We start from the raw sequence: 15933 nt of genomic DNA, 5'->3' as shown, positions 1-15933 counted from the left end.
AAGTAGAGATAGGAAGGTTCAAATGGTCAAAGACTCCATCTCTACCTGCCAGTGCAGGATTCTTCCCTACAGGACATTTACTAATGTATTGTCCAATGTAGTTTTAAATAGTTGCCCACTGTTTCTTTTGAGAGTTCACCAGACGATTACATCTCATGATCAGGACACTTTATGTCTTCCTTCTTCATTTCATCCCATTATCCCCTGGTACCACCCTAATTAATTATTTCCATTCCTCCAATAATGATAAAATATTTGTAGAGTTTCTCCATGTCCCCCCCAGAATTATCACTTAGCCAGGCTAGGCAGATTTGGCTCTTTTAATCTTTCCACATCAGGCGACCCCATCAGCCCTCAATCTTTTTTTCTTGCTCTTCTCTACGTTCGCCAGGTTGTCTGCATCATTCCAGTGCCCGGAACTGAGTGTGATATTCTCAGTGTGATTATAACACAGGGATAGAGTGGGGCTATTATTTCTCTCCTCCATAAGGTCATGTTTTGCCTATGCAGCCTAAATTTGCATTGACTGTTTTTGCTGCCTAATAGCCTAGAAGTCCCTTCAGTGCTCTATTTGATACCTGTGTAAAAATCAATGCACTGCCACTTATCCGTACCATTTGTTCATGTTTCTTGAGCCAGTTTTTGATCCATTAGACGGAGCCTGATTCTCCATCGCATTGCTCCTTGTGTAGTCCTTCCCACTTGTCCAAGTGAGTGTTATCATTCTGATGTGATTGCATGTTACACACACTTTGCACAGCTGGAATTGAGACTACCCCTGGGGCAAAGCAGTGACAAATCTTAACATTTCTGACGAAGCATGTGTGAGAAAGTATATCGCTTCCTTTACTAAAATCCAACCAGCGCAGATCTCCTGAATTCTTTGTTCATAAGGGTCTCCCTCCTGCAGGTCTTACTCTGGAAGTTCCCCTGGGTTCCAAAATTAGAATTTGAGCTAAAGAAAGTAGTGGAGTGGGCTATGATCGAACTGTGTTGTATAATTAACAATATCACCATACCTGTTCTCCCTTCTCTCCTCTGCCATATGCTCCTCTGCCCTAGAAAGGACGGGGGGAAGGGAAATTTAATATACAATTCTACATTTCAACTTTTATTCAAGGATCTCAAAGCACTTTCTAAATATTATTTGTCAAAACACCCATGCAGATTTTATTAGTGATTATTTATACAGGTGCATATATGCATGGCCCTCTATGTGAAGAAAAGCACAAGACAGAGATCCTGCTCTGGGACTGTTTATAATCCAAGGTCATGCTCCTGCAACTGGCCTCCAGAGGTGCAAAGATCTGTCCCTGTGGGTCCAACTGCAGGATCAGGAGCAAAGTTCAGACAAAACATAAGGCGAGATGGAGATAAACCCTGGTGGGAGAGGAAGACAGGATATGCAACCACAAAATCATGCGGTTGCTTAGAAAATTGCCTACATTTCTTCAGGGTTACACTTTTTTATTTAATTAAAGATACATTTATTATATTACACCTATATATATAACAGGGCAGCACAAAGATCAAGTGACTTCCCCAGTTCAGACAACAAATAGCAGCTTAAAAGAACCTAGATCCTCTGAACCCCAGCATCCCCATTCTCACCTGGCCACACCTACCCCGGATTCGACATATGATGTTAGTTAATATTTATGACATTAAGCTTCCAAAACCAGAGACACTCTCAGCTTTCATTAGTCCTGATCGCCGTTCAAAACCCAGCATTTTTTTCTCTATTAAATAATGAACCAGAGGGTGGCATTTTTTAATCAGGAGCACTTGATTGAAATGAGATCCCAATGTCACCTTCATGTAAACAGCAAAGATCGACTCTTTCCTTTGTGTGTCAATGCACCACAGTGTCCCTCCTGGATGTGCTACGCAGTCAGTGTATCCAATTCGCACATTTGAACTAGAAGGCCGACGACAGGCCAACTAGCCCTCAGGTTGCGTGACAAAGCATTGAAACGCACAGAAAATGGCATCAGCTGACTGACCCTAGAAGGGTGAATATCATCCCTGCTCGGAGGACAAACACAAGCTGCAGGGAGAATACTGACCCCTGAAGAACAGAGTGGGCCAGAAAACCCCATTCCAGGGAGCTGGAAGGATCAAGGATCCAGGAAATGGCCTGATAGTGGAGGAGAGGAAGCAGTTCTGGGTAGTTAGGACACTGTTCCTTTAAAGGCCTGGGATCTGAAGTCCTGTAGTGTGGCCTAGGGTGGGGCAGGGCTCCCTTCTCTTCCAGCCAATTGGGAGGAGCTCCCTGGAGAAGGACAGTATATAGACGGGGTCTTCTCCCTTAGAATAGGGGAAACACTAGCGAGAGAAGGAAGCCAGAGCCAGAAGGCTAAACTCCAGGGAGAGACACCTATGCTATGTCAGGGGAAGAGCTCTTTGTAGACAACAGAAGAGCCAGAGATATGTGGGAACCTTTGGATTGCAGTGATGGACTTTATTGGTGGGACTGTTTGCGGTCATTAAAACAGCCCCAAGTAGAGGGTGGTAGGACATACAAGAAAGGCTGTGGTGGGTCTGTAAAGGTATGTCTACACTGCAGTTAACCACCCACGGCTGGCCTGTCTCAGCTGAACTCGCGCTCCAAGGCTGTAAAACTGCAGTGTAGATCTTCAGGCTCAGGCTGGAGCTGGAGCTCTGGGACGTTCCCCCTTGTCAGGTTCCAGAGCTCAGGCTGCAACCCAAATATCTATACAGCAATTTCACTGTCCTGCAGCCTAAGCCCTGCAAGCCCGCGTCAGCTGACCCAGGCCAGCCATGGGTGTCTAACTGCAATGTAGACAATAACCTAAAGGGCCATGAAGACAAAGAATAGAGGGAGCCTGCTGAAAATAGAACTCTGGCCATGAGGGACCACTCAGTAAGCGGAAGTCCTTTCGCAGTAGCATAAGCCCCATGCAATCAGTAGGAGAACAACCCTTTTCCCATCTCTCATATTCCACTACAAAATCAGTTAGCTTCTGGCAGCTCTGACTTACCGAGTCTCCTTTTTCTCCTTTTAGACCAGGAAGTCCTTGGTTGCCACTTTCTCCCTGGAGGAGAGGAAAGAGATGTGAGCACCACAAGACTGTAAAGCACATTGCTCTTCTGAAAGGCACACGGCCATTGCTGACTGTGCCACCCAACTGATTCGACTCAAGAGTTGCCCCATGTTACCGTTCGTATATTCAATATTTCAAATATGTCTGTGTTATTTAAGTGTCTCAGAGATTTGTCTCCCAATACTGAAGCCCACATTCCCCAAAGCCCCAGCTTAATAGCTAGCAACAGGGCAGGTGCTGCTGCAATCAGAAAGCCCACCTATGCATCACTTTGTTTCCAGTACATGGGAAGCTTGGGTGTTGGTGTATGATTTATACGCAGTCATGGATTTTAAAATACACAGGGAATCCTCGAAGGGGCAGTGTCAAGGCAAAGAGACGTCTCCTTTGAGCACCCTCAGAAGGCCTTACCTTTACAGTTCCTTTTCAATACAGTGAGGATTCCCAGCCTTTGAAATGTGGGCTGCATTAGATCCCGAGCATGAGGTTTGCTTGGGGCGGCAAAAACGCTGGAGCCAGCCCTGCCAAGGGTGTGGTGTTCTGTCCCATTTAGTGGCACCAAGCCACTTAGAGAGAGAGTTAAATGAGTCTGCTTTACAGCCTGAGCTAAGAGCCAGTTGGCTTTTAGCTCATGCAGTAGAGGCACATGCTTTAAGCTCCAGAGATCCCAGGTTCAATCCTGCCCGTTAATGACTGGGGGTGGTCAGCGTTACACATGTACAGGCTGGTGGAGAGGGGATCCTCTCCTCTGGGCTGCGTAAGGACTGACAATCTAGCCTAGATATTAACTGGACCACAAATGCCATAAAGGGCTGCTTCACATCCATTTACTAATTAATCTTCACAGCATCCCTGTGAGGCAGGCACAACAAATTAGCTCTATTTAGTGGATAGGTAAGATGAGGGTAAGGGAGGTTAAATAACCTCCCCTCTCCCACACAGTGATTCGCCAGCAGAGCTTGGATTAAAATTCAAGAGTCCCCAACTCCTGGGTCTGTGCACAGCTCATTAGATCACTGTTACACAAACCTTATAGGTCCTTGGATGCACCTGGGTTATGGAACATCAAAGCCAGGTGATTACTAGCCATAGATCAGTGAATAAGGCTTGCTATTCAATCCTCCATCTGCAGAACTGTGTTCACACCATTCTACTGAGAGTGAAGTGGGCTAGACACCAGTGTTTCTGGAGTCTGTTACAGGGCTGTGCCGGTGGGTGAGACAACACACATTTTCTTTCTTTGTTTTATCATTGCCATCCTTTTGTGTTTTTCTTGCAGTCATTTCTCATGGTTCTGTCATTCTGAAGAATAGCCCATCATCACTTAAACTGTCACAGATTAAAATAGGAATGGGGTTATTTATAGTCCCATGGAAACAACAGGCCAAATTCTCTGCCATTTTAAACAGCTGCAGTTTAAAGTCAACAGACTTGTCTCCATTTGCCCCAGCAGAAAATATACACCCAAAGCCTTTCTTTCCGCATCCCAGAAACGTTTAACTGTTGAGAGTACAGTGAGCCACTCCAAAAAAACAGGCTTTGGGATTTTTAACCTCACAAGTCATACAGCATAAGTGAGCTTCCTCTCACACTTCATGAGAGATAAGCATCATCCAGCTAAGTAGGATTTAGAATCATCAGCGGAAAGAATGATTGGTTTACTCTGTGCATTCTAAGAAGAAACCTATCTAGAAATATAGCCCATATTTAACTTCACCCCCTGGCTCAAGTGCTCTTGCTGGGATACTGGATTACAGGGCTCCATCCTCCTACCCCAACCTCAGTAAAGTTCTGGTGGATGACTAACCGTAATGATGTGGCCTTTTAGCTTGGGGACAGTGCAGAATTACTGGAGAATCGCCATCAAAGTTGTGATGTAGGCCAATGTAGAAACAGCCAATGTAGAAACAAAAATGTAGCCAATGGAGAAACAAAAATGTGGCATGGTAGTGCTTCTAGAAGATACATAAAGCCACTTCAGTGAAACTTGGGGGTGAGCATAGTCAAGACCCGCACACTAACTACTGCGTTCCCCATAGTCCACCTTGGACACATCCAATCCATCTCTTGTCTGCGATTAGTTTATTGGACTTTGTCCTTAAACTTTTTCCGTCATACAGAATAACCCAGCACCTCATGCAGTATTTTTAAATAGACAAAATGGAAAACATACTACTGACCTTTTGACCTCTAGGACCTTCAGGGCCAGCTGGGCCCCTCTCACCCTAAAGAGAGAACAAGGAGACTATTTGGAGACTGCTCTTCTCGTTACATGCCAGCACACGAGGGGCCCACCAGCGACAATAGAAAGAGCCCCACAATGGAAGAGTCCATTTCAGTGGGCAATGGATGGGAAGCTACACCGCCTCAAGGTTTGAGCAACGACACACAAAAAGAAAAAAGTCAGTGATGAAAATATTGCAGCAGTGCTAACACCTTAAAGGCCCCATTCACTGCTGACTGAAACGGGCTCAACTCCACTAAAGGCAAGGGGATTGTTTCTGCATGGCTCCCATTTACGCTACCAGCCTATTCCTGTTATGTCTTACAAAACCTGTACTTAAAAGGGTGGTAAAAATTGCTGCTTCATTTTCTAGGTTGATCTCCAGAAGCCACAATCAGGATCAAGATCCAGTGAACAGGGTGCTGACAAAACCCCTAAGACACAGGCCTTTTCCCCAACAAGCTTACAATCCAGGAGAGGAGTCTGTGATCCTGACTGGCACTGCAGGTCAAGCACTATGCAAGTCCTCTACTAGATCCTACTCCCAAAACCAAAGGGTCTGGCCAGGGAGAAGAAACAAAGGCTCCCAAAAGAGAACAGAGAGTCACTCACCTTTTCTCCAGCAGGACAGGAACAGTTGAGGGTGTTTGGGGGGCCCACTTGTTCACTGCCGACAGTGGGTCTTATTTCAGCAGGTGGCACTTCAGTAACGACCGTCACCTGGCACTAAAGCCAAACAGCTCCTGTCATTATCAGGTCTTCCCTTTTAGAAACCTCATTTGCCTTTGATCCACTTTATGGAAGCCAAGTTGGTATTTACTGAACATGTTGCTAACTATGCCTGGATAGCTCAGTGGTTTGAACGTTGGCCTGCTAAACCTAGGGTTGTGAGTTTAATCCTTGAGGGGGCCATTTAAGGATCTGGGGCAAAAATCTGTCGGGGGATTGGTCCTGCTTTGAGCAGGGGGTCGGACTAGATGACCTCCTGAGGTCACTTCCAACCCTAATATTCTGTGATTCTATGTTGAATTCCAGAGACTTGGGGAGCAGAAGAATCAAGTGTTTGGTTGGATTTGGGTTTTTAAAACTGCTGGTGAAAGGTACCAGTCTGGACCGCGCAAACCTGCTTATCCCGACAATAGCTACAGCAGTGACTGGGGCACTGCACACTTCTTCCACATTGTGCTGGTGTTTTTTGCAATGCAGATCTCTGCCCGTTGACAAGTGGACTGAGACACTAACTAGCAATGTTGCTGTCTTAGCTCGTCCCATACAGCAGCAATAGGAAACACACTGACTACTTTTACATGGAGTTTTTATTCTTCAATCAGCAGTTGAACCCTTCAGATTTTTCTCTTTCCCATGATAGTTTGACAGGGGAAAGAGACACGGAAAGGTTTAATTCTTTATACTTTTCACTTTTTCAGTAAACTCATCATTGTCATGTTACCAGTTCTATGGGTTTGATTCACTACCTTTATAACATCAGACTCACACAGCTGCAACCCCTTACTTGGATAATCGATCTAAACTAAGAGTGTCTGTATATATATATATATACACACACACAAACAAAACAACATCTTACTGGTCCAGAGGGAATATCACAGCAGGTTTCCAGCTCGGCATGTCGGGAATCACAGTAAATTACCATCCGTTGAAGATCAAACTAGAAAACAAAGACAGACAATAGGGCCGTGTTTCAGCGACTGTGAATTATTAATGCCAACTTGTGCCTAGTGTTTCGATACAAAGAGTGCAAACAATACAGACAAAGGCCAGATCACGATGGTTCTGGGGGTTCCATAGCTGATATGCATCCTTCTCTGTCAATACGCCAGCATTCTGTGAAGGACACTATGCTAATGAGATTCTGACTCTCTGTGTTCATTAAAGATCCTGTGATGCTTTTTACAAGAATAAGGATGTATATTAACCTCTGTGTCCTGGCCAAATTCCTATCTGGAAAGTTACATTCTGTCTACCTAAATTCGCCCTGCAATTTCAATTGAATAGGATGGCGTTCATTGTGTTCAACTCACATAGTCATTTCCCTCTATGGGTAAAATGCTACTAAACCATTTTACATGCACACGCCATTCACTTTGCCCAGGCCCCTTATAACTTCAATGGAGTTACCGCTGATTTACATGCAGGTAAGAAGAGAACCAGACCCAGTGTAAGTATCTTGATCTTTTCGCTACAACCAAGCATGGTACAAATTTAATGCCGGATGTATTCTCTGTGCGGTGAGGACCATATTCTGACGTTGCAGGAGAGGACTCAGTGATTTAATGAGTCTTTCCTGCCTCCAACTACTACACATGAAACCCCTTGTAGGGCCAGGTTGGGACAGCAAAGAGACGTTCAGATGTTGTTTGGTATTATGTAGATTTGCCGATTATGTTTGCGGGTGATCGATACCTATGGACATGGCTTTAACAATGGCAAGCTCAGACTGGCTGGAAGGATGAAATGGAGCCCCCTTTTTGTATTCCTGTACTGCACACTTCAGTACTCTGAGGTTAGAAGATGGAAACCCTGGTATCTGATGAGATGTCAGCCATTCTCAGAGAATTAATCAAACGCAAAGATTCAGGAAATGACAATGAATAAAGAGAGGGTTCAGTGAGAGTGTGACACCAGAAAACCCCATCACCCTTGCACCGATGGACATCATTCCCCTGGGAATGAATCCGCAGACTCAGTACTTACGTCTATGGGTACGCTGTCATACAGGCGTTTGCCAATCACGGTCTTTCCTTGAATGTCAATATTTTCTCTGTCTTCAATAGGCAACGTCTGCACTAGTTTGCAGTCGATGTAGAGGGAGACGCTCTTGGATTGAATGCTGAGGGCGATCTTATGCCAGTTGCGGTCAAACAAATCGCTGACTCGGGCATTTCGAAAGACCACTCGTACTGCGTCCTTGGTCAGCCCAATGGAACTGTACTCCACGGCTTTGTTCTCTCCATCCAGGCGGATAGAGACCTGGGAATCAACAGAAAGAACGCTGCCGATACAACACAACTTCATTCTCCGTACACTCGTCCTTTCACATAAACTGTACCCCAAAGTGCTTTACAGAGTCAAAGTTACTAAGAGCAGAGGGGAAGGGAAAGAGATATAAGCAGGGTGTGGGGGACATGCCTGAAGATGGGATAGGAAATGAGATTGGGAAAAGACAAGGCATGTTAAAGACTTTAGATGATGGCCTAAATTACCTACCATTATGACTAAAATGACCAAGCCGTGACAAAGAAGGAAGGAGTACTGAATGACTGGACTCAAATTCAATCACGTTTTCAAATGAGAGAGAAAGATCCCAGTTTAATCTGTAATAGGTAAACTCCTATCACCTCTAGCGTTGTGGAATTCATACTCCACCCACTAATTCTCTCTCTTTCTCTTTCCAAGGCCATTGCTATGAGCATATTGTTTCTCATAATTCCTCCATCGGACCACTCAAGTACTGTACATAGTAAGCCATGGACGTAGGAGCAAGCAGATAAAGGGTAACATTTTCTAAAGCACCTAAGTAACCGAGGAGCCAAAGTCCCATCTTCAAAAGTGATTAAGGCATTTAGGAGCCAGAGGCCTGGTCCACACTAACTCCCCACTTTGAACTAAGATACGCAACTTCAGCTACGTGAATAATGTAGCTGAAGTCGAAGTACCTTAGTTCGAAATTACCGTGGGTCCAGATACGGCAGGCAGGCTCCCCCGTCGACTCCACGTACTCCTCTCGTGGAGCAGGAGTACCGGCGTCAACGGCGAGCACTTCCGGGATCGATTTTTCGCGTCTAGACAAGACGCGATAAATCGATCCCAGAAGATCGATTGCTTACCACTAGACCCGGAGGTAAGTATAGACATACCCTAAGTCGTATTAACTTTCATTGAGACTTAAGGCTTCTAAGTGTCAAAGTCATTTTGAAAATGGGACTTAGGCACTTTTGAAATTTTTACCCCTTGCTTTTTGCTTTCCGAACTTCAGGGGGTCAATTTTTCAGCTATGAACAACAGGAAATGACAGACTGTCTGGTATATAGGATTCGGAATTAAGAGAGTATGGTTTCACAGTAAGTTACATTTCCTTTTATCAAAGATCAGCTGATAATTTATCAAGATAATGATATTAACCTTTGTTCGCTGGCTGACTTAAGAATCTAGTTAGCCAGCTAGCTAGGTTCTTATACTACACCCATCCCCTGTGCTGCCTGAGTGTCTCAAATATCTCTTCACATCCTTTAGAAGTTCAAATCCAAAGGAATAATAATATGTGGCACTGCTAAATCAATCAGCATTGGCAGCCCACTCAGGAATCACCAGTAACTCTGTAACAACAAACTAAAATGTACACATTAGGCAAAACAAAAAACCCACTCCCCCACCCCACACTCAAAACAAAAAAGACAACATGGTGTGGTGTTAAAAAACCTATATGGCAACAGATGATAGATTGCACTCATGATGAATGGGGCTATGTACGTATAACATATGAATTCTGTTTTTTTACTGTGAAGTTGCATTATGAACAACTGCAGTATCATGCGTGTCTATATGTATGTGGATCCACCAAAGTCTTGCAGCTGGTACACACCAGACAGGGACAAAGGGAAATACTTAAGGTTAATGACAGTACTTTTACTATACAAAGGTTATGCTAAAAAGCAGTTCAAGCCTTGGAAAACCATTCTAGCTTATGACTCTGAATGGAGGGGGGGGAAGGTAGGAACAGTGGAACTTACCAGGAATAGAACAAAAGAGAAAAGGTCACCAAGAGGGGTTTAAATAAGAAACACACAGAAATAGGGGGAGCCAGAGAGGAAGCATGAAGCAGGAGACAGCAGGGTCACAGAAGCTGGGTAAGGGACTCCAGGAGGGATGAACCACCCATATATATAAGGCAGGGCACAACAATGCACAACAATGGGTGGCCCCGAAGCACTCCCAAGTGAAGGGTGAGAGATCGAAAGTGACCTATGTTGTGTTGATTGTTGTGTGTGATCCACACTCTTTTGTGCTCTGTCTGATTAGGTATAAAAGAACAAACGCATTCGACTCCGTGCAAAGTGTCAGAGTGTGTGTGAACTGCTTCCCAACCGCTGTGTGCCTCTGAAAGAGTTCAATTGTAACCGGAAGCCTCACACCTCTGAAGTGGAGCTGTGGGGCAGGGTGTATTTAAGTAACAGGGTATCTTGGGGGGCCTAGGAAAGGTAAGATGAAGAGCCCCATTTCCAAGAAGAGGTAACAGACTATCTGGTGCCCAGGAAATGTGCCACAAAGGCCAAGCAAGGAACCAGTGCTGGAGCCTGCTGAGACTCCAGATGCTTGAAACCCCTGGGGATCCAGAGCAGCAGAGACTTGAATTCCCCCTCACAGCCATCTTAATGAGTGGCCAGGAGGGGGTGCTCGCTAGGTTCTGTGACTGTACAGCTACTTCCTAGGTGACTTTGGGCGGGTTACTCCCTTTGCCTCGGTTTCCTCCCCTGTGAAATGGGCATAATAATGCTTCCCTACCCCACATGGGGTTTGTGTAGGTGAATTAATGTTTGTAAAGCATTTGCAGATTATTTTTTTTTATTTTATCTGAAGATCTGCAAGTGCTTTACAAACATTAATTCACCTACACAAACCCCATGCGGGGTAGGGAAGTATTATTATGCCCATTTCACAGGGGAGGAAACTGAGGCAAAGGGATGTTAAGTAACCTGCCCAAAGTCACCTAGGAAGTCTGTGGCAGAGTCAGGAAGATAAGCCACTTCTCCTGAGGCTCAGTCCTGTGCTGTAACGGTGAAGCCATCCTCCCCTATTCTGGGGCAATCAGTCATTTTTCTATAAAGCACCGGCTGAATAAACTTATTGAAAGACTCAAAGTGCTTTTGAAAATTAGGAGAGTTTCTTTTCTCTGCCCATTTCCTCCTAACCCCAGCCACTGCCTGAGCAAACCTCCTTCCCAATGTAAACCGTGGGCCGTGTCCAATTTTAAAGGCAAAGGTTCTTCTGCAGAATGAACTGAAAGAGTGTCAGTCGAAAGGAATGTTCATCAGTCCATTCGGAATGGGGAGTGAAGGGTTAAAGCGGCATAGCCCAGCTTGTGTGGAACACGGCTGCTCCCGAAGGCTGGAAAGGGCCCATACCTGCGGTATGCCGTACTTGTCGATAATCTGCCAAATATACCAGTCTTCTCTCCTGGAAGCCTTCCGGAATTTAAAGGTGGCTACAAAGGCATATTCATCAGGCAGGCCCTGTGGGAATACACCCCTGGGGAAGAAGAAGTGAGAGAGAAATGTAACCGACAACAACGAAGAGCAAAAGACTCCAACAGAAACCCCTGCGTGTCCTGGCAAGATTTTCCAAAGCCATGATGTAGATGTTTAAAAAATCTGCTGTATCTGGCAGCCAGTAAAAAGACAAACATGTGTCTGCTCCCCTCCATCAGCGCATGCCAGCTTTAGCCTAGAGGGGCTCTTCCCCATTCCTGTGGTGAGGAGATGATTCATTCCCAGCCCTCATCCTAAATACCCAAACCTGGGATTTTGCAGACTGTTCTACATCATGCTGAACAGGTTGTGTTTTCCCTGATGAGGTACCCCCCCCCCGGTGCCTAGCTACCCAGCGGATAAGTGAAGCATCCTGTCTGGATACCCTGCTGCAGTGGGGGCTTTTCACATCTGAAAGCAGGCAGGCAGAACTGACACATCCTGTGAATGTACTCAACCGGAGCAGCATGAAAGGATCGTATCGTATCGGATTCCCGACAAAGCAGGCACTGCTTTTAGTGCCAGCCCTGAAGGAGACGTTACTGTTCTGTTGGCTTGTGGAATCAACTGTGCTTTCTCAAAACACACTTTGCAAACAGATTTAGCAGAAATGTACTCAGTGCGTAGTAGGGATGTAAAAGTGTAACTGGTTAACCGATAAGCATCAGTCTTATCGGTTTCGGACGGGTAATGATTAAACTCCGCTGCCACCCTGCGCCTAGAGTCCTGGCTGCCGGCCCGCACCAAGAATTCCACTGCCGGTGCATGCCCAGGGTCCTGGCTGCTGCTCCATGCCCGGGTCCTTTCCCATGCCCAGGGGCTTTGCTGCCACCCGTGCCCAGCGTCCCGGCTGCAGCAGAGTCCCAGACACAGGGCCAGCAGCCAGGACCCCAGGCATGGGGCCAGCAGCGGGACCGCCAGCGCAAGCCAACAGTGGAGCCCCGCATAAAATGTAGGGGTGCTGCAGCAACCCTCCCCCCTCACAGCGCTAGTTCCCCACCTATGTGAACTCCTTAACAGTTAACCGTTGAACCAGTAGAATTTTAATAGGTTATACGGTTACTATTTTTAAACCCTATTTACATCCCTAGTGCATAGCTTGCCTCATAGGATCGGTACCCATCTCTGAGACGACGAAGAATCAACCTGTTTGAGTCAACCTTGTTGCCACATGTGTCGCAGGCACCAATGAGAACCCAAAAGCCTTAGCAGCAATAAACGAAGGGCGAAGCCCTGAGGAAGCTGTTTGTATTGGTAGTGTCCCTGACTTTGCCCAGAGGAGTGGGAAGAGTGGGAGCTGGGCATTCGAAACTAGAGGCCACCACTGAAAATTCAGGCTGCAGGAGTTTTAAAACATCCAAATGTTTTTTTTAATAAAAGCACCTCAAATAAGTATTGGGTTGAGTTTACAGCAACGATTCAAAGTCATTCATGGTTCATGCAAACCAATTCTCCCATTGTTAGCTTTCACTTTGAATTTCCTGATTTGAAGCTAAGCCCTTCAAGATATCTGAACAGATAGTACGGTGGTTTAGACCATTATTGTTGCTTCCGCTATAACACACACATAAATGGAACACCCCCAACGAACCCCAAATTCTTTCCCAAAAGCCAGATTGAAGAAGACTCCTGGTAGTCACTATGTAGCAACCACAACTCCTACCTCCTTGTACACTGTGACAGATCTCCAACAAAAGCAAGACCTTGGACCCCAGGCAGAGTTATTTCTGTCTGGCTTATCTCATCATTTTCTACATGGCCTGCTAACACGTTTTAACAGCTGCTCAGCTCCATTTCCACACAGCTAACCGGAGGCCTTTGCAGTGTAACACCTACTGCTTGAGTGGCCGGAAGGAGCTCCCAAGGAGAGCTGCAAGCGCTCAGCGCCTCTGAAGAGCTGGCCAGCATACGAGCGTCAGATTCTGGCTCCCTATTGGCACTTTACAATACCCTTCTTCACCTAGGGAGACCTGGGACCTGGCCAGACACAGTCAACTCCTGTTTGCTAGCTGCTCACCCAACTGCCCTTCCCACCTGACATGGATTCTCCTGGTGCCAGCATCCTGTCTCTCACACAGCAAAAAAGAGAGCCCAAGAGTTCCCTCCCCTCCGAGTTGTGGAACCCACAGTAATTCCATATCACAAAAGAGCAGGCCCCTGGGTTGCCACTGTCCTGCCAGAGCCCCAGTGGAGAATAAATCTGGCATGAAAGTGGCAACAAAAAGCCACAGAAGCAGTGCAGAGGAGGTCTGGTGAGGGACAGCCAGGTCAGTCACATCAGTCCTGCCACTGGGCACACAACCAGGCCCCATGTACCTTTGACACATATTTGTGTGACCTGCCTGTCGCACAACTGTCTGCTTTGTACATGGGTTTTGTTTGAGTTCTCTGAAGAGGGAAACAGGGCCCTTTTAAATCGCTGACAGATTCAATTGGCCTTCCCCCCACCACCACCCCATTCCCTAGCGAACCTTTCAGAATAATGAGCTAAAAACCACAAGGTCTCCATTCGTTTGTTTCAGGAGAGAAGTGCAACCCAGTTGGTGCTTGGCCATAAACCCCCCATCCTTGCTGGAGTGCTGGCATTGGGAGTGCCTCCCATATCTAAGCTCCTGAAATGCTGCCAATTACCGTCTGCGCTTCCATTCACTCTCCTCGCCTGCCTATCTTCCTGACTCTTCTTCCATGGGCAGCAGTGGCACCCTTTGCTACCCTACTGGTCCTGCCCTGACCATCCTCCTCCTGCCTTCCCTCCTGTCTTGTTCCTGATTCTCTCTGGGTACGTCTACACTGCAAAAAAGTCAGTGAGTCTCAGAGCCCAGGTCAACTGACTCAGGTTTGTGGGGCTCATGCTACAGGGCTAAAAATAGCAGGGTAGATGTTCCTTCTCCAATGGCTGGAGCTTGGGCTTTGAAACCCAGGGAGGGAGGGTTGGTCTCAGAGCCCAAGTTCCAGGCTGAGTGGGAATGTCTACACTGCTATTTTTAGTCCTGTAATACAAGCCCTGCAAGCCAAAGTCAGTTGACCTGGACTCTAGGACGTGCCGCCATGGGTTCGTTTAATTTTTTTGTTTGGTTGGTTTTTGGGTTTTTTTGCAGGGTAGACATTCCTCTCTCTCTCCTGCTGTTGTCTCCCCCTCTCTCTGCTCAGCTTCCAAATCCCCCCGGTCCCGGAGCTGCTATCCCCCTTTGTTACCAACCACTTGGGCTCCCTACCCTACATCTCCTCGCTCCAAGCCCTGGGCACTTTCTGGTGCCCGAAGCTCCTGTTCTGCCTGCTGTCCTCTCTGACCCCGCTCCCTGGAAACACAACAGGAAGTGAGTTAGCTCAGCCTCTGTTATAGGAGACAGCTTGTCACCCCCCAATCCCCTGGCATTCTGACTTTTGAGTCCTAAGCCCATTAGCTACTGCTCTGGCTACACTTCCCATCCAGTCCATGTAATGAAAGCCAAGCAGACCAACACATTGTCTCAGTTAACTTAGTGCTGGCAAATGATCACACTGACAGCCCTGGGGAGAAGATGTCCCTCGTATTTACCCACAGGACGAGCATAGCATTGGCAGGCGCATCTCTCTTACTGGCCCCTACCAAGGCCCTGATTCAGCAAAGCATTTAAGCACGTGCTTCATTATAAGTATGGACGCAAGTCCCATTAAAATCAACAGGTCTTAAGCACAGGCTTTGTTGAATGGGACGTGCTTAAAGTTTAGCTTGTTTTTGAGTGCTGGGCTCATGTGTTTGGCCCAAGTGCTTCCACTCAAACTTGGAAGTGCCCAGTGGGGAAGTAGGTAAACGAACTTAACCTAAACGCCACATTCCCCAAATGAGAAGTGGAAAAATTCCGTTTATGCACGTTTACCCTTGATTACACTACTGGATGGGTCCATTCTTGGACTCTCTACTAGGACTGCCTGTGTGGCTCTGTGGAAACCTCTGTGCTAGGAACTGGGCTGAGACCACTGACTCATTACACAGATGCTTCTGAACAGTGCATCACGTGGATTTAAAGTGGTGGGAAGCGTAATAACCTGTTACCAGTCCCCCTCAGCCTCAGCTGCAGCTTTTAAGGCTCTGAAGAACAGGCTGTAAGTTCTTGGCAGACACAGCTTTTGTGCCAAAAGCAAACGTAAAGACACCTCTGTTGCTCAGAAGGCACGACAAAAGCTGGAGCTGAAGTCCTTTGCCCCTGTGTCTTTTGTGGAAATGCAATACCTCATAAATAACGAGCGCTCTGTTGATGAGTTTTCATTTATTTCCCTGCTAAAAACATTGATGTCCATCAAGTGGCTCAGTTGGGTATTTGGGAATCCAAGTACTGTGAGTGCAGTCCCCAGAAATGTTTTATTTCCCTGCCTTCACCTGAAGCTGAAATGAGCT

At 46.4% G+C, this 15933-nt stretch overlaps 1 protein-coding gene across 1 annotated transcript in view; it reads right to left on the bottom strand.

Annotated features, from left to right (window-relative positions):
- Positions 1–15933, bottom strand: part of COL22A1 (collagen type XXII alpha 1 chain) — a 310551-nt gene that overhangs the window by 167237 nt on the left and 127381 nt on the right. The window contains exons 6-12 of the mRNA XM_054020800.1: positions 11433–11556; positions 8005–8280; positions 6878–6958; positions 5902–6015; positions 5246–5290; positions 3003–3056; positions 1020–1058 (exon numbers count right to left, since the gene is read on the bottom strand). Coding sequence (XP_053876775.1) covers positions 1020–1058; positions 3003–3056; positions 5246–5290; positions 5902–6015; positions 6878–6958; positions 8005–8280; positions 11433–11556 — 733 coding nt within the window. The remainder of the gene's footprint in view (positions 1–1019; positions 1059–3002; positions 3057–5245; positions 5291–5901; positions 6016–6877; positions 6959–8004; positions 8281–11432; positions 11557–15933) is intronic.

Source organism: Malaclemys terrapin, chromosome 2 (genome assembly GCF_027887155.1).
Source record: "Malaclemys terrapin pileata isolate rMalTer1 chromosome 2, rMalTer1.hap1, whole genome shotgun sequence".
NCBI classification, from domain to species: domain Eukaryota; kingdom Metazoa; phylum Chordata; order Testudines; family Emydidae; genus Malaclemys; species Malaclemys terrapin.
The sequence above is the reverse complement of the archived record's forward strand: the minus strand, read 5'-3'. Positions and strand labels throughout refer to the sequence as shown.